Source organism: Hyperoodon ampullatus (assembly GCF_949752795.1).
Source record: "Hyperoodon ampullatus genome assembly, chromosome: 9".
NCBI lineage: Eukaryota > Metazoa > Chordata > Mammalia > Artiodactyla > Ziphiidae > Hyperoodon > Hyperoodon ampullatus.
Genome location: NC_136922.1, coordinates 102,883,965 through 102,902,613, shown reverse-complemented (window position 1 = coordinate 102,902,613; position 18,649 = coordinate 102,883,965). Strand labels below are relative to the sequence as shown.

At 57.4% G+C, this 18,649-nt stretch overlaps 2 protein-coding genes across 2 annotated transcripts; both read left to right on the top strand.

The window, feature by feature from the left end:
* Positions 1-211: 211 nt before the first annotated feature.
* Positions 212-11,097, top strand: DRC11L (dynein regulatory complex subunit 11 like; the record flags this gene model as incomplete). Its single annotated transcript, XM_079711886.1, is given in 15 exon segments — positions 212-346; positions 1,671-1,790; positions 2,082-2,267; positions 4,305-4,376; positions 4,576-4,708; positions 4,846-4,909; positions 5,774-5,865; positions 5,868-5,928; positions 6,536-6,620; positions 7,073-7,131; positions 7,179-7,203; positions 7,934-8,009; positions 8,454-8,495; positions 9,056-9,159; positions 10,900-11,097. Coding segments are annotated over 15 exon segments (1,422 nt in total). The 3' UTR covers positions 11,068-11,097.
* A 572-nt stretch (positions 11,098-11,669) lies between these two features.
* ASB10 (ankyrin repeat and SOCS box containing 10) lies at positions 11,670-18,279 on the top strand (the record flags this gene model as incomplete). Its single annotated transcript, XM_079710990.1, has 5 exons — positions 11,670-11,979; positions 12,134-12,401; positions 15,116-15,635; positions 17,719-17,832; positions 18,094-18,279. 5 exons carry the CDS (start codon positions 11,670-11,672, stop codon positions 18,277-18,279), a joined length of 1,398 nt encoding a protein of 465 aa, XP_079567116.1.
* Between the last annotated feature and the right edge of the window lie 370 nt (positions 18,280-18,649).

Below are 18,649 nucleotides of genomic sequence, written 5' to 3'. Positions count from 1 at the left end.
TTCACCACTTAACATGTGGCCACATTTGCCTTTTCTTTCTCATTCAGCCTCTGAGGCAGTGGGGTGAAGGGGTGGGGTTTAGTGAACAGTCTAAAATCCCTTACGTTCCCTTTGTAATTTCAGCTTCTTGTACTGAAAAGGCTCACTGTAATGATGGCTGAAGTGTGGCCCTACATGCTTCACACGTGTTTCTTCCTATGTCAAGCCTACCATGGAGATGCCGAGAGATGAGAACAAATTATCCACACTTTGGTCCCACAGCCAGAAAAGGGCAGGCTCGGGAGACGTGGCCCAGGAACCTCGGCTCTTCCGCGCTCCCGCTGTGTTTCACACCTTGCTACTCAAGGTGTGATTCAGAGGCCAGCAGCATCTGTGATGCCGGGGACCTTGTTAGAAATGCAGGATCTTGGCCCCAGCGCAGAGTGCAGAATCGGAACCTGCATTTCGACAAGATCCTGGGGTAATTAATTTGCAGGCGCATTATGCCTGAGGAGTCCTCTCTGGCTGCCCTTTGCTGCCGCCTCTCTCCTCCCACTGTCCTTTGCCCCATGCCTTATATATAAATGATATATGACTTATTCATAAGTCCCTACTGGACACTGAGCTAAAAGCTCACCCCAGCTGGCCAGGACCGGGCTGCTGCTGTGTTTCGTATTTTCCAAAGAGCCTTCTCATGAGCCTGGAGCAGTGATGGGGAAACCCACAAGGGCTCAAAATGAGCCCCAAACACCACTGAGCCCCACACACTACTCCTAATGTCATTCTTTACGAGGGTATAGCTTACTCGAAGCAAGTGAACTACTGTCAGAGCCCAGGGAAACAGGCGTGCTTGTGCGCACTTTAAGGGAGAAGAGTGAGGAATTCCCTGGTGGTCCAGTGGTTAGGACTCGGCGCTTTCATGGTGGCCATGTGCCCGGTACAGTCACATATGAGAGTAAGGAGGCTCGCTCTGCAGTAAGGAATACAGGGTCTCCAGCTGAGAGGTACAGTTGGAGTAACGCCTTTAGGACTGCTATCCACCCAGAGCCTCCCAGTTTACAGGGTGACCTCAGATGAAGCCCATTCTTTCATTTGATGCTCACAAGGGAGGTAGCCACAGCTGACCTGCACTCTGCCCTGGTCAAGGCTTGCTAACAAGGGAGCCGGTGTCCCCAAGCATGCTGCCTCCAGGACATCCTCTAAGTGTCCCCCGGTCTTGTACCTGCAGCCCCCTCCAGAAGATCCTCCAGAAGTTCTTTGGATTCCACGACCAGCTCACAGAGGGCAGTGTGAAGAGTGAGCACCACGTCTGAGGGGTGAGTGAAGTGATGGGAGGGCAAAGGGCAAAGTGCGTCCCTGGCTCTCAGGCTGGGGCTACTGGGCGGGCAGAAGGCCTGGTGGGGAGAGGGACCCCTGCATGGGCCAGTCCCGGCTGGGCCCCAGACGTTCACACAGCGCCCCTGCCCGCCCCTGCCTGTGGTCAGGCTTCCCTTGGACTCTTCATTCCAGAACCAGGGCTCTGCTCTGGGGAAGGGACCCTTCTCTACACGCATCCCTCACCCCCCCTTCCCGCCCACCACCCTAGACCGTTGCAGCATCCCTGGGCTGCACCTTCACCTGGAGGGCACCAGCTGCGGACTCCGACGGTCTGGATTTTTATTCCCACCTCCTTCCCCCATGTTGCCCCAAAGGCAGACCTGGAGGTTCCAATTCCCAAATACTTCCAGCTGGAGCAGTCCAGCGTCCTGAGGGAGCGAGGGCATATGCTGGCAGAGCTCCTGTCCAGACTAGAGCCAGTGTTCTCTGAGGAGGTAAGTCAGGGAGACGCCCTCAGGAGCAGAGCTGCCACCCTGCAGGACACAGAGGCCCTGCCCTGCCCTTTACCCACCTCTGGGTGCTCTCTGGGCAATCCCTGGCCCCCTCATGGCTGCTCTTATGCTCCCTGTAACGTTCCAACACCAAGGTAGAGGGATGGGACTTGTGCACCTAGATGCTCTGGGAAAACCTTACCCCGGGATGTCTTTTGGGGGCTGGTCTCCCAGCTGCCCTCCTGGATGCAAGCCCTCCCTCATTTCCTCCTCCTTTGCCCCTGCTCTGGCCAGAGCTTTCCAATATTACCCCGGACGGAGGCCATAATCCTACCGCAAAGGGCCGAGCGGGCCAGGCAAGGCAGGCTTCGAGCCACCTTCACACGAGAGGTTCGGAAAGAGGAGGGGCGAGATCGAAAGATTCGGGAGGAAGGGCGGCCCGGGTTCAGTCAGGACGAAGCAGCGATCATCGTACAGAAGGTAACCCCCCACCGCCCTCACCCCCACCCTCCCCGCACCCAGGAGGAAGGTCAGGGTAGAGTCGCCTCCTCCAGGAAGCCTGCCTGGCTCAGCAATTGATGACAGAAATGTAGGTGCTTGGATTCTGTTGCCCCACGACTAGATATTAAGCTAGAGACCTTCATCAGTCAATAAACTTGTATATTATTTGTTTATTACTTATTCTACATCTCTATCCCCAAAAGGACTTGAAGTGGGATACCAGAAAAGCCCCCCAAACAGAAAGACCATTAAAATTAGGGGAGAAAGGGAACTCCCTGGCAGTCCGGTGGTTAGGACTCCACACTCTCACTGCCGAAGGCCCAGGTTCGATCCCTGGTCAGGGAACTAAAATTCCACAAGCTGCACCACGGCCAAAAAAAATTAAAAAATAATAATAATACAAAAATAAAAATAAAAAAATCAGGGGAGAAAGATCCATAATCCGGCAGCAGAACAGAGTAGACAATCATTCCAAAAGCTTTTAAGACTTAAAAATGAGTCACTAAAATGTATCCTGAGCCTCCTGAGGCAAAAGGAGACATGATGAACGAAATCGAGAACGGAAGAGGTCCCGGTGTCTTTGGGGTCTGTGCCACCTGGGGTCACCCTTTACGTTAATCACACCCCATCCCACCTGACTACAGAAAACCCAGCTCTGTCTCTAGATTTCTCAGTGCTTTCTTACTGTCCTGGCGGGCGTGCCTCTCCTATGTCACCTGGCAGCCCTGCTGTCTGCCCTGGCGCGGGGGCGTGGCCCCTCTAGCATCCTCCCAAGGTGCTGTTAAGCCGGCTCACTCTGGGCGGTAGTGGTTACCAGCTTGAGGAGATTGGAGGCTGCCTAGAAAACTCCAGGGCAGAAAGGGCCCAGGACTGCTGACCTAGGGCTGCTGGATCTTTCTCTCTTAAATCAATCTCCTCTCCCATCTTGTCTCTCAAGTCCCAGAGCCTCAGAAGCATCTGTTTCCTAGTCCAATACAGGAAACTTAGAACTCTTTCCCCCCAGAATGCAAAAGCAAACCAAGCAACTAACAAGCAACAGCCCTGAGAACAGACATCCTCTCCAAATGAGGTCGATTTTTAGGTTATAAATCAGTACCCAGAGAACCCCAGTCTGAGTCCCCTGCATCTGGGTGACTGTACCCAGGTCCGGCTCCCCCATGGATGAGCAGGGGGGTCCTCGCCCTCAGGAAGCGCAGAAACAAGCTTTTGGAGAACGAAGGTCAGCCCCAAAGCTAGAGCTTCCCTTCCCCCTGAGAGCCAAAGCAAGTCTCTTGTCTCTTTTGTCAGACATCAAGGGTATGGAAACACTGCGTTCCAGGCCCCGGGTTCCCCAGTACACTCATCAGAGGCCCTTAGTCATCGGGGGCCTTTCCTGTGCTAGTCACAGTCACAGGAGCAGGAGGACGAAGCGGGACGGGGGCAGCATCTGCCCAGCGCCCACCCTTCACCCCATGGCACTGGGGTGTCCACGGGTCCGAGAGTGGCCGGCAGCCTGGGAGAGGAGCATTGGGTGAGGAGTGAGGAAACCTGGCCCTGGTCTCAGCTCTGCACCGAACGGCCCTTGGACTTGGGAGAGGCCACGTCCCGGCTCTGGCCTCAGTTTCCTTGTGCCCAAGATGTAGGGGAGCTGCACAGTCCCTACAGCGCCCACGTCTATGTGCCTGGGTGCAATCAAGCATTTATTCCAAATGCTGGGGGGCATTCTGAGAAGTGAGATTAAGGGGGGCTTCTCGGGGAAGGTGGTACTTGAACTCTGATTTGTGCTTCAAAAGATACAGCAGGTTAGAGGGTGGAGATGAGAAGGAGGGAATTCCGGGGCAGGGGGTGCTGAGGGAACAAAGCCTTGGAGCTGGACACCTTGGGTGCAGACGGGCCCCACCCCGCTCTGGGCTCTCCCTGCTCAGGGGGGCAGTTGCCAGTGAGCTGTCCTCTGGAGGTGCCCTCCCCAGAGCTCTGCCCCTGACATCTCTGCAGAAATGCAGTATGGGGAGTGTCTGGGACCATGTATCTCCCCAGGTGTGGAAAGGCCACCAGCAGAGGAAACGCACTCAGCAGGACCGGCGGACGGAGATGGAGTTCATGGGCATGGTGAGTGCCCCGCCCCCCCCCGGCCCTGTACAGCCCCTCCCTGCCCACACCGCCCTCCACTCAGGACTGGGGTAGGAATGAGCGGAGTGGGGCCAGGCTGGGGCCAGTGTCCCTGGTTGAGGGATCCTTCAGGGTTTGGTTGAGGGAGAAGCACGCAGCCACTGCCAGGCCACGTCCCTTTCCGCCCCTCCCTCTCTAGAGCCCTTTGGAAGGAACTCACACGTGGGGCGGCGTGAGGGATAGTAGCCCAGAGCATCTGGGCCCCTGGTCCCCCAGCTGGCAGGAGAGGCTGCCGTGGGGGGGTCCCGCAGAGGGAGGCGGCCGCGAAGCCAGTGGGAGCCCCGCCAAGGCTCTTGCAGCCCCTGGGAGAAGCGCGGGAGGCCGAGTTGGGATGAGGACACACCCCTTTCACACCAGACTGGGCCACTTGCTCTGGGGGCCCCAGACTCGCTTCTCCTCTGCTGTGCAGGCAGGATGGCTAAGTCTGAACAAGGTGACGGGAGCGTGAATGCGCATGCCGGGGAGTGTGGGCGGTAGCGGGGTGCGTGTCCAGGCAGGGGGGACAGACCCGCTCCCTGAGCCTCGTCTGTCCTCTGCTCTGTGATGGGCTGCCCCAGCTCGTCTCTGCTGACCTAGGAGAGCAAGGCCATGATAGGGGTGAGAGGCCTGATCCCTGAGAGGGGGCTTGACCGTGGGCAGAGCCTGCAGAAGCCCGGCGGATAAAGGCTGATGGGGAGGGGAGGGGGCTGGGGGCGCAGAGGAATCGGAGACAAGGGCTGGGATGGCTACTCCAAGGAGGGCGGAGGGCGGCTTAGAAGGAGGGAGGGGCCGGGCGGCAGCTGCGTGGGAGTGGAGGTCCGAGCTCGTTGGGGGACGGAGCGCTAGACCCCCAGGAGGCCAGAGCAGGCAGAGGGAGGCCGGGCTCGGGCCTTGGTGGGGCGAGGGCAGGGGGCCGTGGCACGGAGGTGGGTGAGGAATGAGCCCGGCCGCCCGGGCCCGTCAACAGTGTGAGCTCAGCGTTTTCAGTAATTGTCTCTGCGCAGAGTGATATTTAAAATACATTTGGGAGCCAATGAGGCGGGAAAGTGGCTGCGAGAGCGGCTGCCGGGCGGGGTGGGGGTGGGGTGGGGGTGGGGTGCGGGGGTGGGGCCCGGAGGCTCACAGGGGAGGGTGTGCTGGGGGGAGCGGGCAGGGGGGCCGGCCCGGATGCATCTAGCAAACTCATTATCAGAGTAATTTACGCAGAGCGTTTCGGGCTCCAAACACAATTTCTCCTGCTGCAGGCCTGCCCGCTGTTCCGTGTGGGTGTGTACGCGAGGCCTCGCCTGTGCGGGGCTGTGTGCCGGGGGCCGGGCCTCCCCACTCCCACCCCTGAGCCCCTCTGTCTCCCCGTCCAGCCTCGGGGAGGATGTCCGGAGACTCCTCCAGACGGAGAAGAAGGAGGAGTTCCAGTCGGCCGTGGTGAAGACCCACGATGCCCGCAGGGAGATGGAGGGCCCGACATGAAAGAGAAAATGAAGGGGCAACTCCGACAGGGGTTTATCGGGTGCCGGTCAGCGTCCGCAGCCTCAGCTGACCCAGCCCTGAATCCTTCCTTCCCTCCTCACCCCAGCGTTTAACCCCACTTCTGTTTTGTCCTTTGGTCCAGATTGGATTCTCTTCTCCATTCCCGCCCCACGCCCCGATACGCTGCTGACACACTTGGTTTAAACCTGGGGCCCCCAGCCTACAGGAACAGCTCCACACGTGACTTCCCATTCCCCAGATGGCAGAGAAAATGCCAGAATAAGATGGGAAAAGCATCCAGGGACGCCCCCTGACTAGTCTCCCCTCTCTATCCTGTAACTATCCACTCCTTCCCTCTCTCCCTCTATCTCCCTGGTCCTTCATCTTTCTCCATCCTTCCCTCTATCCATCTATCCATCCATCCACCCACCCTTTCTGCCACCCATCTATCTAACCATTCATCAATCCATTTATCCTTCCGTTCCTCCACCCATCCGTCCACCCATCCATCCACCCGTCCACCCATCCATCCATCCATCCATCTGTCCGTTCATCCATCCAACCACACATCCATCCATCCATCCATCCATCCATCCATCCAACTATCCACTCATCCATCCATCTGTGTCTCCAACCATTTTATGTTTATTTAGTGCCCTTCCTGGCCGATTCCCTGATTATCCAGGTGAGTCTTTAGGTGGATCCTACCTGATCTTTACAGACAAGACTCCAGAACAGGTACCGTGGAGCTGGGGATAGAAGACTTTCTATGGTAGGTGGAATCTGAGGTTACAGAGAGTGCTGAGCGTAAGCTGAGGGTGGCAGGGGGAGAGGCCACCCTCAGTAGAGGCAGATGTGGTGGAGGAGATGTACGTAGCCAGTGTGATTGCATGGGGAGGAGGGGATACCCAGAAGAAGCTGGAGAAGACACCCTTGGCCAGCGAGAGGAAACAAGTCTGGTGAGAGCACCGTGACTCCAGGGCCCCTGTGGGCTGGGAGAGCAGCAGCTCTGAGCAGAGCGCTCCCTCAGTTGCACCCCTTTCTTCCTAGACCCCAGTCAGTGCCTGCATCCCACCAGTGACGCTGGGCCTTTGGGGTCCTGGGTCCACCTCTAGCTCAGGCCCTTGGTTCTCTTGCTCCTATCAACTCCCCGTGGTCTTCTCTGAAACATCTTCCCTTGTTTGTCACAGTTGAAAATGGAACTGGAGGTGCAGGTCCAGGAGAGCAAAAAAAAAGGACGAAAAGAAAAGCAAGGGAAAAGAAAAGGAGAAAAAAAGAGAAAAAGAAGAAGAAAAGGAAGGGAGAAATGACCAGGAAGGGGGTAAGGCACTGCCTGGACTCATGGACCAAGCGGTCAGGGACAGAATCTCAGAGAATTCCCAGTGGGAGGCTGGTCTTGGGAGAATCAGGGCCAGAGTTTGTGATGCGTAGAGGTGAGGGCGTCAAAGCCGAAGGATGGGGGACTTCCCTGGCAGTTCAGTGGTTAAGACTTCACCTTCCAATTCAGGGGGTGTGGGGTCGATCCCTGGCCGGGGAGCTAAGATCCCACATGCCTTGGGGCCAAAAAACCCAAAACATAAAACAGAAGCAATATTGTACAAACCCAATAAAGACTTTACAGATGGTCCACATCAAAAGAAATCTTTAGGGCTTCCCTGGTGGCACAGTGGTTCAGAATCCGCCTGCCAATGCAGGGGACACGGATTCGAGCCCTGGTCCGGGAAGATCCCACATGCTGCGGAGCAACTAAGCCCGTGTGCCACAACGACTGAGCCTGCGCTCTAGAGCTCGCGAGCCACAACTACTGAGCCCATGAGCCACATCTACTGAAGCCCACGTGCTCTAGAGCCCATGCTCCACAACAAGAGAAGCCACCGCAATGAGAAGCCCGCACACCGCAAATGAAGAGTAGCCCCGCTCGCCGCAACTAGAGAAAGCCCGCGCAGCAATGAAGACCCAACACAGCCAAGAATCATAAACAAAAATAAATAAATTTAAAAAAAAAAGAAATCTTTAAAAAAAAAAAAAGCCGAAGGATGTTTCTGTTCCAGGAAGCAGATACGATGCTGAGAATGCTGTCCTCCAAATCCATCCCTGTGATTAACGCCGGACACGAGGAGTGCACAAGTGAGAGGGGAGGGGCTGGGGAAGAGTGACCAGGCCTGTGGGGTCTTGGGGTGACCTTGGTCCTGGGGAGAGCGGACCTGTGCCGTGTATCATGAGGTGGCAGTGTCAGAGTGTGGGTGTGGAGGCCGAGGGGAGAGGGGTGTGAGGTGTGATTCCCCAGGTCGGGGGCCTTATGTGTTTGGGTCTGAATCCTGCGGCCACAGGCCTTGGGATCAGGCCTTGGTCTGTGGTCTGGGTGGAAGTGTCAGGCAGCTCGGTGAGGAGAGGTGGAGCAGCGTGCGTGTGCGCACGTGTGAGATTATTTGTGCATGTGTGTGTGAGTGCGTGTGTGCACCTGGAACCCTGACACTCCGTTGCACTCCAACCTCTCCACGGTCAGATCTGTGGAAGAACCGGTTTGCTAGCCTACATCCCAATCAGACTTTTGACTCTGAGATCCTCCAGGTGGAGAAGAGGAAGAAAGTGGGGCAAGAGATCCGGATACAGGTGAGCGTCCCTGCGGGCCTCCAGGCGCCTCAGCCTCCGTCCCCTCTGTCCTCAAACACCGCCACCAGCCTCCCGCCCGCCACCCGCTGCAGCGCGCTCTATGCACGGCCTGCCCTGCGCAGTCCGGGCTCCGTCTGGTCCATCTCGGTCCCCATCCTCCTCTGCCCCTCCTTGGTCACCCTTTCTCCCTGGGATGTGGAGGCAACCCTGATGTGAGGGAATGGGAGTGGCTCTGAGCCCGGAGTCACACCCTCCATGCTCCTCACCAACACTTAGAGGGCTCCCTGAGACGTGCCGGCCCTGTGCCGCGCACCGTGGAAGCGTTCACTCACACCATCTTTCCAACAACGCGTGAGGCAGGCCCCGTGATCTTCCTGACGTTATACAGGAGAAAGCTGAGGCTGAGAGGTCATGAAATTGCTCAAGGTCACGCAGACCTTAAAGAGTGGATCTGGGGTTTGAACTGAAAGCTGCTCGACTCCAGGGAAGGGGAGGGCCAGGAAGCAGGGCCGGGGGTCAGACCCCGTGCACTTACCTTTCCTCCTCTGCCTCCAACCCAGGACTGGTGCTTCAAGGCCCCGCTGGGCAAGAAGAGGATGAACCTTATCAAGGACCAAGACGCCACCGAGGAAGCCAAACTGGCAAAGGAGAAGAAAAAAAGGAGGTGATGCTGAGGCCGGGTTGCCTGAGATTAGCGATGGGACGGGCTGGGACCCCACAGGCGAAGGGGCCAGGGGCAGAGGGATAATCGGCCGGACGCCGCGGGCACCTGCCCTCTTTGTCCACCTCCGTGCTCCCCGTCCCTGGCTCTGTGCCCCTGCCCGCGCCCAGCCTCCGTCTCGCAACCCCCCTTCCCCGACCTCCCGTCCAGACCCCACCTGGGTCTTCACCTCCTGTCATTCCTCTGTCCTGTCTCCCCAGCTCTCTTCCTCCTCGAGGTATTTCAGGGAGAAAAACAAGAAAAGAAAGAGAAAGGGAAAGAGGAGGGAGGGGAGAGAGAAGGTCTATAGTAAGTATGGAAAGGAAAAGAGCCAGAGTCTGGGGGCCAGCGGACCCTGGTTCTAGCCCCACTTGGCACGAACCTCCTGTGGTCTCCCACGGTACTTTCCTGTCTCTGGGCCTCAGTTTCCCTGCCTGCAGAGTGAGGAGAGGCTGGATCAGCTAATCTACAAGGTCCCTTCTACTCTAGGGTTTGGTTATTTCTATAGGAGCGTCTGGGAAGTCGGGGAGGTGAGGGCTCTTGGGCAGCGGTTGGGCGGGGTGAGGTGGGAAGAGAAGGTTCTGGGGAAAAAGGCTGTAGGGAAAGGCAGGCGTTTGTGGCCAGAGCAAGGGCTGCGGGGAGATCCAGTGCCTTCTCTGCGAATGCTCCACCACTTTCCTCTGGACACCAGCCCTCCCCCACCCACCTGCCCGAGCTCTGCACTGCTTGCTCTGACCCGCGGGGGGCTGCAGGGGTCACAGCCTCCTGCCCCCGGTGGAGGTCCACCTGCGGGCTCCCCTTGTCGTGGGAGCTGGAGTCGGAGAACTCGGGGAGCAGGGGACAACCATGCCACTGAGGGCTGGGAGCCCCAGGGTTCTCTCCGAAGAAGCCAGGTAAGGAGTGTGTGAATTGAGGTCAAAGCGTGTTCTAAGTGTCGTGAGGGCCAGGTGAGGGGAGACCGCTGGGTTGGAGCAAGGAGGCCGTGTGCTGGGCAGTGGTCCCCAGGGGCTGGGTTTTGAATGTCCTTTCTCCCCTTTCTCCTTTTCATCTCCCCGAGTGGAAGTAGTCTCATCAGCCTAAGGTGCCCCAGTGGGCAGAGCCACCTCCTCCTCACTCTCCAGGTAGCGATGCCATGGGAGACCCTGGGGTCACCCAGGGACGGGGGGGGTCAGCACCGAGGTGGGCTGCCTGTAGGCCAAGCCCTCTTTCCCCTGCACAGAAGCCCGTCTTCCAGAGAACCCCTGGAGGGGATTCCTCACAGAGTGGGGTGTTCTCTGCCGTTGGTCCCTGCTGTCCCCCTCCCTTGCGTTTGGAAGTGGGAAGGTACGGGGCTAATTGGTGGCATTTGGGAAGGCAGGAGGAATTATCTGGTACCCACGCGCCCTCCCTCTGGGATCAGAGCCCCGGCCGCTGGAGGCCAGCGTGGTGAAGCACAGGATAGATGAGAACGAGGGAGAAAAGGGCAGCTTGAAAGCCCCATCCCCCATCCCCACCCCCACCCCCACCCCTGCAACAAGGTGTCACACCTTGGCCAAAGCCCTCCCCGCCTCTGGGCTCCGTTTTCCTTTACCCCTGAAATTGTGGATTGGATACCAGGTCTGGGTGGTCCGTTCAACCCTGCTGCATGCAGCTCTGGGGTGAAGCTCAGGCTTGGAGGGCTCCACCCTAACTCCCAGCCCCAGCCTGAGGCCTCCTTCCCTGCAGCTGACAGCTAGGATGTCCGGGCTATTCAAGGGCTATTTATGGCGTGGCCTCTGTGTGCTCCCTGCCCCTCCCACACCGGACCTGCGCCTGGCTTGGGTCCAGCAACTGCCCACCCAGTCTGCCAGCAGCATCGCCCTGCGTCCTGCCGCTTGGGCTCTCTCTCCCTGAAACTGGCCATGCCAGGGAGAAGGAGCTCCCCTCCCCACTGGGGGCACCGTCTGGGGTGCCTCCGCTCGGCCTCAACCTGCCGGGCCTGGGGGCCCCGGTCCTGCCCAGCCTGGGAGGCCCCTCAGCGCTCGCCGCTGCTGTGCCGGGACATGGCTCTGCAGAACGCCCTGTACACTGGAGACCTGGCGCGGCTGCAGGAGCTGTTCCCCCCTCACAGCACAGCCGACTTGCTGCTGGAGAGCCGGGCTGCCGAGCCTCGCTGGAGCAGCCACCAGAGGGGTGAGGGGCGGCCGGGGGCCGCGGGGCTGAGGGCGGAGCGCAGCAGGCGCAGAGGTACCAGGTGCTTGAGGACGAGGAGCGCTCCCGGGCTGTTTCTCTCGCACCCTGAGGCTTGCCTAAACCTTGGCCCGGGAGAGAAGTCATGCGGAGCCCAGAATAGCTCCTGCTGAGCCCAGGGGCCAGGTCAGCGCGGCTCAGGCACACGGAGACACTCTCCTCGCGTCTGTCCCTCTCCCCTCCTCCCCTCCCCCTCTCTGCCTTTGGCCCCTACCTCTCCTCCCCGAGCCCCCAGCCCCCTTCCCCCACGCTCCCACGCTGCCCTCATGAGCTGGTCCCCGGAAGAGTGCAGGGATCAGGGCGAGCCCCCCGGTGACCGACATGCCCTCTGTGCCAGGCTGGTGGAGAAGCCCAGCGGAGGGTCCGCAGAGCGCCCGGAGTCAGGCCCGGGACCCATCGTCACCCGCACGGCCTCGGGACCCGCCTTGGCCTTCTGGCAGGCGGTGCTGGCCGGGGATGTGGGCTGTGTCTCCTGCATCCTCGCCGACCCCAGCACTGGCCTGGCTGCGGATTCCGTCTTTGATACCAGCGACCCAGAGCGATGGAGGGATTTCCGCTTCAACATCCGTGCTCTGAGTACGGGCCAGGGACACTGGGGGGTCCGAGCGGGAGACGGAAGCCTGGGGAAGGAGCTCTGGGCTCCCTCTTCCCGGGAGGCCCACCTCCCCCATTGCCTGGCGGCTCCTTGCCTCCCTCCAGGGTCTGAGGCCCAGGTCCCGTCTCTCCCTAGGACTCTGGTCGCTGACGTACAAAGAGGAGCTGACCACCCCACTGCACGTGGCGGCCAGCCGGGGCCACACGGAGATCCTGCGGCTGCTGCTGAGGCGGAGGGCGAGGCCAGACAGTGCCCCTGGGGGCCGCACCGCCCTGCACGAGGCCTGTGCTGCAGGCCACGCTGCCTGCGCGCATGTGCTGCTGGTGGCGGGAGCCGACCCCAACATCCCTGACCAGGATGGGAAGCGCCCCTTGCACCTCTGCGGGGCAGCCGGCAGCCTCGAGTGAGTGACCCCTCGCCTCAACCCCCATTCCGCTCGTAGGGGAGGCAAAGAGACGAGCAAGATGAGGGGGCGTGTCGAGGGCTGGCAGGCCTGGTGAGCTGGGATGGAGGAGCTGGGGCTCAGGTGGGAGTCAGGATGCGATTTCCCCCCAAGCCATCCTACCACTGGCCTGGTGGGCTTTGGAATGGCCTGTACTTGCACCAGCTTCTGCTTCCCCAGGGCCGGAGGAGGGCAATAGCAGGGCCCGGCTTCATGGCCGGCGTGGGGGAAGTTGTGGCTCCTTTATGAGGAAGTGGTGTAAAGTTTTCATTTTTCTGAGCTTATGTCCCAAGCACTGTGCAAGGTACAGCAGTAAATAAGGCACGATTCTGCCCTCAGGGAACTGACTGTCCAGTGATCCAGATAGGCTGTCGAGGATAGCAGGCCCCCAGTTAGGGCCTGTGGTGGTCCTTGAGGGCAGGGTCTTGTTCTCAGCTTGGCAGGCCTGGCATTTCCAGATTGGCAGGCACCCTCAGATAAATGGACTCGGGGACTGAGCCCAGCTAACCAGACTCATTAGAAACCAATGGCTATACCCAAATGTAATAATGTATTATTTACTGTAGAGGATATTCCTTTACAGTGACCCAAATAATCGTGCCCTACGTGTAGGGGACCTTGGAGAATGAGTCCTCATAATTATTTGATGAATCTGGAAGCCCGGCAAAGGGAGCCTTGGCAAATCTATGAACTAACTGTATATACGACAGAGGCCTTCTCTCTACTGACTACACACCTGCCAAATTTCACATCTTTCCCCTGAATGGCACCACATATTTGATCCTTGGGTCCCCCTTTCGTGGACCTTCTCCCTCCTGGTAACCTCATCGGCCCTCAGAGGATTCTACTGACTTCCTCGTGTTATGGTTGGAGATGTGTTCTACATCAGCGTGGTCCAATACAAATACACCATGAGCCACATATGTAATTTTAAATTTTCTAGTAGCCCTATCAAGGCATGAAAAAGAAACAGGTGAAATTCTTTTTTTTTTTGCGGTACGCGGGCCTCTCACCGTTGTGGCCTCTCCCGTTGCGGAGCACGGGCTCCGGACGCGCAGGCTCAGCGGCCATGGCTCACGGGCCCAGCCGCTCCGCGGCATGTGGGATCCTCCCAGACCGGGGCACGAACCCACGTCCCCTGCATCGGCAGGCGGACGCTCAACCACTGCGCCACCAGGGAAGCCCTGAAATTCATTTTTAAATCGTGGTAAATTACACATAACATAAAATTTACCATCTTAACCATTACTCAGTGCACAGTTCAGTGGCACTAAGTACATTCACATTGCTGTGCGACCATCACCACCATCCAACGCCTGAACCTTTTTAATGGCGCCAAACTGAAATTCTGTATCCTTTGAACAATAACTCCCCTCCCCCTCCCCCCCCCAGCCCCTGGCAACTACCATCTACTTTCTGACCCTATGAATTGGACTGCTTTCAGCACCTCTTACGAGTGGAATCATACAGTATTTGTCCTATTGTGACTGGCTTATTCCATTTAGCATAATGTCCTCAGGTTCATCCAGGCTGTAGCAGGTAACAGAACTTCCTTCCCTTTTAAAGGCTGAATAATATTCCATGGTATAGATCACATTGTATTTATCCATTCCTCTATTGATGGACATTTAGAGCGCTCCCATGTTTTGGCTATCGTGAACAATGCTGCTATGGACATGGGTGTATAAATATCTGTGAATCAAGTGAAATTAATTTTAATAATATATTTTATTTAGCACAATGTATCCAAAATATCATCATTTCAACATGGAACCAATATAAAAAGAACATATGAGACACTTTACATTATCTTTTTGTACCAAGTCTGCAAAACTGGTGTGTATTTTGCACTCACAGCACGTCTCCATCAGGACTAGCCATCCTGCAAGGGCCCGCTGGCCACACGTAGCTGGTGGCCACTGAATTGGACGATGCTGTTCTGTGCAATCCCACGTTCTTCGTTCTGGCCGTGTTTCAGCCCAGGTTCCCTGAGATCACACTTTGTGACAATCATTCTTTCCTGTTTTGAATAAGCAAGTGTATTTTTAAAATTATTTTGGAGAATTTCAAACATATAGAAAGGTGGACAGGATAATATAATGAGCCCCCATGATCCACCACCATCTATGCCACCCACTGCCCCCACCCAACGCGGCCATTATGAACTCTTATGCCGACAGCTTTTCAGGCATTGTCTTATATGCCGCTCACAGCAACCTCTTCTGTCTAGGTATCAGCAATTATCCCCATTCTATAGATGAGGAAAGTGTCACTCAAAGACGCTAAGTCCTCTTAGCCTTGAATTTCAGGGCACACATCTTGGCAGGCATACACAATCTTCTGAGAGGACCATCCTGGAGCAAATCTGGCTGGCCGATTTTGGTTTTGGTCTTTCTCCCACTGCCCCAGTTTCCATTTGTACTCACTTCTGGGTCCCCTTCCCCCCTCCTCCTCCCGTCCCAGCATGCAGAGCCCTGGCTTGAGAGAGGGCACTAAAGATGCTGCAGGATGTTGCTGGATGCCCAGTGCCAGGCAGGATGGAAGATGAGGAGGAGCAGACAGCATCAGGGGCCACCCAAGGGTCCCCCCAGGTTTGCTTTGCTCAGACCGGCAGGAACACAGGGGTGAAGGTCTGCACCCCGTTTTCCTCCCCTCGGCCGTCTCGCCCTTACTAGGTGTGCAGAGCTGCTCCTGAGGTTTGGAGCAAAAGTGGATGGTCGATCTGAAGAGGAGGAGGAGACCCCTTTGCATGTGGCCGCCCGGCTGGGCCACGTGGAGCTGGCAGACCTCCTTCTAAGACGGGGAGCATGTTCCAATGCCCGTGATGCTGAAGGCTGGACCCCGCTGCTGGCCGCCTGTGACGCCCGCTGCACGTCCCCCGCTGACGCCGAGGCCACCACCACCCACTGCCTCCAGCTGTGCCGCTTGCTGCTCTCGGCCGGGGCCGACGCCGATGCTGCCGATCAGGACAGGCGGCGGCCCCTGCACCTGGCCTGTCGCCGAGGCCATGCGGACGCCGTGGAGCTGCTCCTGTCCTGCGGCGTCAGCGCCAACGCCATGGACTATGGGGGACACACGGCCCTACACTACGCGCTGCAGGGCCCAGCTGCAGCCCTGGCCCAGGGCCCGGAGCACACGGTGCGGGCGCTGCTCAACCACGGTGCCGTCCGCGTGTGGCCTGGGGCTCTCCCCAAGGTACGGGGCTAGGGCCAGAGGGAGGGCCACGAGAGCGAGGGCGTGGGGAGACCCAGACCTGTGCTCCAGCTGCTCTGGTTGCGGCTCCAAACTTGGGCACATGGGTCAGTACTTTGTCTTTCATTCATCAAGCAAGCAAAGCCCAACAGGGGGCAAACAGCACACCAGCAGGAGGGGTGTATGCGCGTGTGTGTGTGCACATGTATATACACTGTGTGTGTGTGCATATACACGTGTTTGTATGTGCGTATGTGTTTGCATGTATGTGTGATGAAGGCACTGGGGCCAGATTATAAAGGAGCTGAAAAGACAGAAGGAGCCAGGGCTGATGCGGGTGGCAGGGAGTCGTTTCTTCATCAGGGGAGAGAGCTGATGAAAGAAGCATTTAGGAAGCTCCCCCTGGCAGTGGGACCCTGAACATGAGACACTCCAGGCACAGGAGACACTCGCCCAGGGCAGAGTGCTAAGCCTGGGTCATGAGGTTCAAGGCCTCCTGACCATCTGCAGATGGACATGGTCCTTGTATCCAAGAGCTTAGCAGAACATACACCACCGAGACCAGCAGCTACTATCCTGGCACCAAAGAAAAACACCTTTCACTGTCAATTTCCAATCTCTGTCTTATTTTACATTAATATCCCCCAAGGTGGGTTCAGCTTGCAGACCTGTGCCACCGAGGCACTGGCAGGGGACACTGTCCATGCTGTGCCGTGTCTGGAGGGGCTATATAATATCACGGAGGATGCTGGACCTGGGGTGGGGACCGTCGTTCTCCAAGGAGCTGGGTCAGGATGGGTGTAGGGCAGCAGGCGCAGGTTCCCCGCCCCGCCCCTGGGCTTGAACCATCCAGCCCCGTGGGGTCCTGGACGCTCCCCTGCTGTCCCTGCCTCTCTCCTTCACTCATAAACCGAGAAGCATCTGTCTAGATTCCTAAGCAAGACCAAATAGTTAAACAGCCCGAGAGTTTGGCAGACTGGTCTCCCCTTTGGGAAAATACAAGAAAATCAACAATTAACACTAATTAATCTCCTATTAACACCAGATAATTAGGAGACGAGCAATTCCCTGTAATCTGACAGTGGTTCTGACAGCTAATGATTTCCCCTTCGGGGAAGGGGTGGGCGGCAGACGGATTTCCTGGGACCCCACTGCCTGTCCCTCCAGCCGTGTTCTGTCCACACTGCCCTGGGGACAGGCTGGCACAGCAAGGTGCCCCATTCGTCCCTTCATCTGGCCTCCATGACATCCCAAGCGATCAAAAAGTCGGCATTCATCTCCCACAACCCGCAGCTGCTCCAGGCTTGGCTGGGGTGCCTGTCCTCCAGTGAGGAACCCCTCCCTGCAAGGAGGCCTCTATGGCCACACCTCCAGGCTTGGATTGCTGGAACTACAACTTGGGCAAGTTACTTAACTTCTCTGTGCCTCAGCTTCCCATGTCTGTAAAATGGGGATAACCTTGTAGGGACGAGGATTAAGAGTCAACACACGTGAAGTGCTAAGAAAATATCTGGCATAAACTATGCACAATAGAAATGCTAGCTGTTGTGCTGGTTTCCTGTCGTGGCCATAACAAAGTACCACAAACTGGGTGGCTTAAGACAATAGAAGTGTATTCCCTTTCAGTTCTGGAGGCTGGAAATTTGAAATCCAAGTGTAGGTAGGGCTGGCTCCTTCCAGAGGCTCTGAAGGAGAACCTGTCCCAGGCCTATCGCCTAATTTCGGGTGGCTGCCCACAGTCCTTGGCTTGCTTGTAGATGTATCACTCCAATCTCTGCCTGTGTCATCACATGACATTCTCCCTGTGTGTCTGTGTGTCTGTTTTCTCTCATAAAGACATCAGTCATATTGGATTAGGACTCACCCCAATGACCTCATTTTTAACTTGATTACATCTGCAAAGACCCTATTTCTAAGTAGGTCACATTTATAGGTACTGGGATTAGGACGTCAACATACTGTCTGGGGGACTCAGTTCAACCCACAACAGCTGTTCCTTGGCTGGCTGGTCATCCTGCGTGGACGGACAGGGTACCAGCAGTGTGTGGTAACCCCTCGAGCACTGACGCAGCTCTGCCCCCTGCAGGTGCTGGAGCGCTGGTGCACGTCCCCGCGGACCATTGAGGTCTTGATGAACACCTACAGTATCATGAAGCTTCCTGAGGAGGCCGTGGGCCTGGTGCCTCCTGAAACTCTGCAGGTCAGATTCTAGGACCCTGAACACACACTCATTCAGCCCGCCCCAAGAGACTTCCACCGCCTAAAGGGAAGCCCTGTGGGTCCCCCCACTCTGCCCCACAGAAGTTACTCAGAAAAAGAAAACTCACATTGTGAACACCCAAAACACTCCCTACTTCTAAGAGGCTCCTGGAGACACCCACTGGCCACCAGCCTCCCCTCTTTAGGAGAAGTAGGTGCCACTTGTCCAAGACTCCTTCTGAGACCCTCGTTCTGCCCCCAGAAGTACCACCATTTCTACTCCTCCCTCTTGGCCTTGGTGAGGCAGCCCAGATCGCTGCAGCATCTGAGCCGCTGTGCCCTCCGTGCTCACCTGGCAGCCTGCCTGCCCCATGCCCTGCCCCGCCTGCCCCTGCCAGCCCGCCTGCTCCGCTACCTGCAGCTGGATTTCGAGGATGTGCTCTACTAGGTGAGCCCTGGGCTCTGTGGACAGTACCAGCCATTGGGGGCTGGGGTGGGGGAGTGGGGGGAATGGGTCAGAGGCAAGAGAAGAGTTGGGGGCAGGGCCCTAGACAGAACCACCCAAATTCCCAGACCACCGGCCGTCTCTGAATCCACATCTTTCCTTCCAGATGTCCACTGCCTTTTGAGAGAGTCTGAAAGCAGATGCTCCATGCGCTAGGGGATGCCAGCCCATGGCTCACAGGGCCTGGAACTCAGGACTGAGTTGAAGGGATTCAGGCGGAGGTGGCCCTCTCAACAGGAGGTCCAACTCCACAGGCAGATGTGGATGCTGTCATTCCCACCAGGAGAGGCAGATGGGCCATGTGGACAGGTGA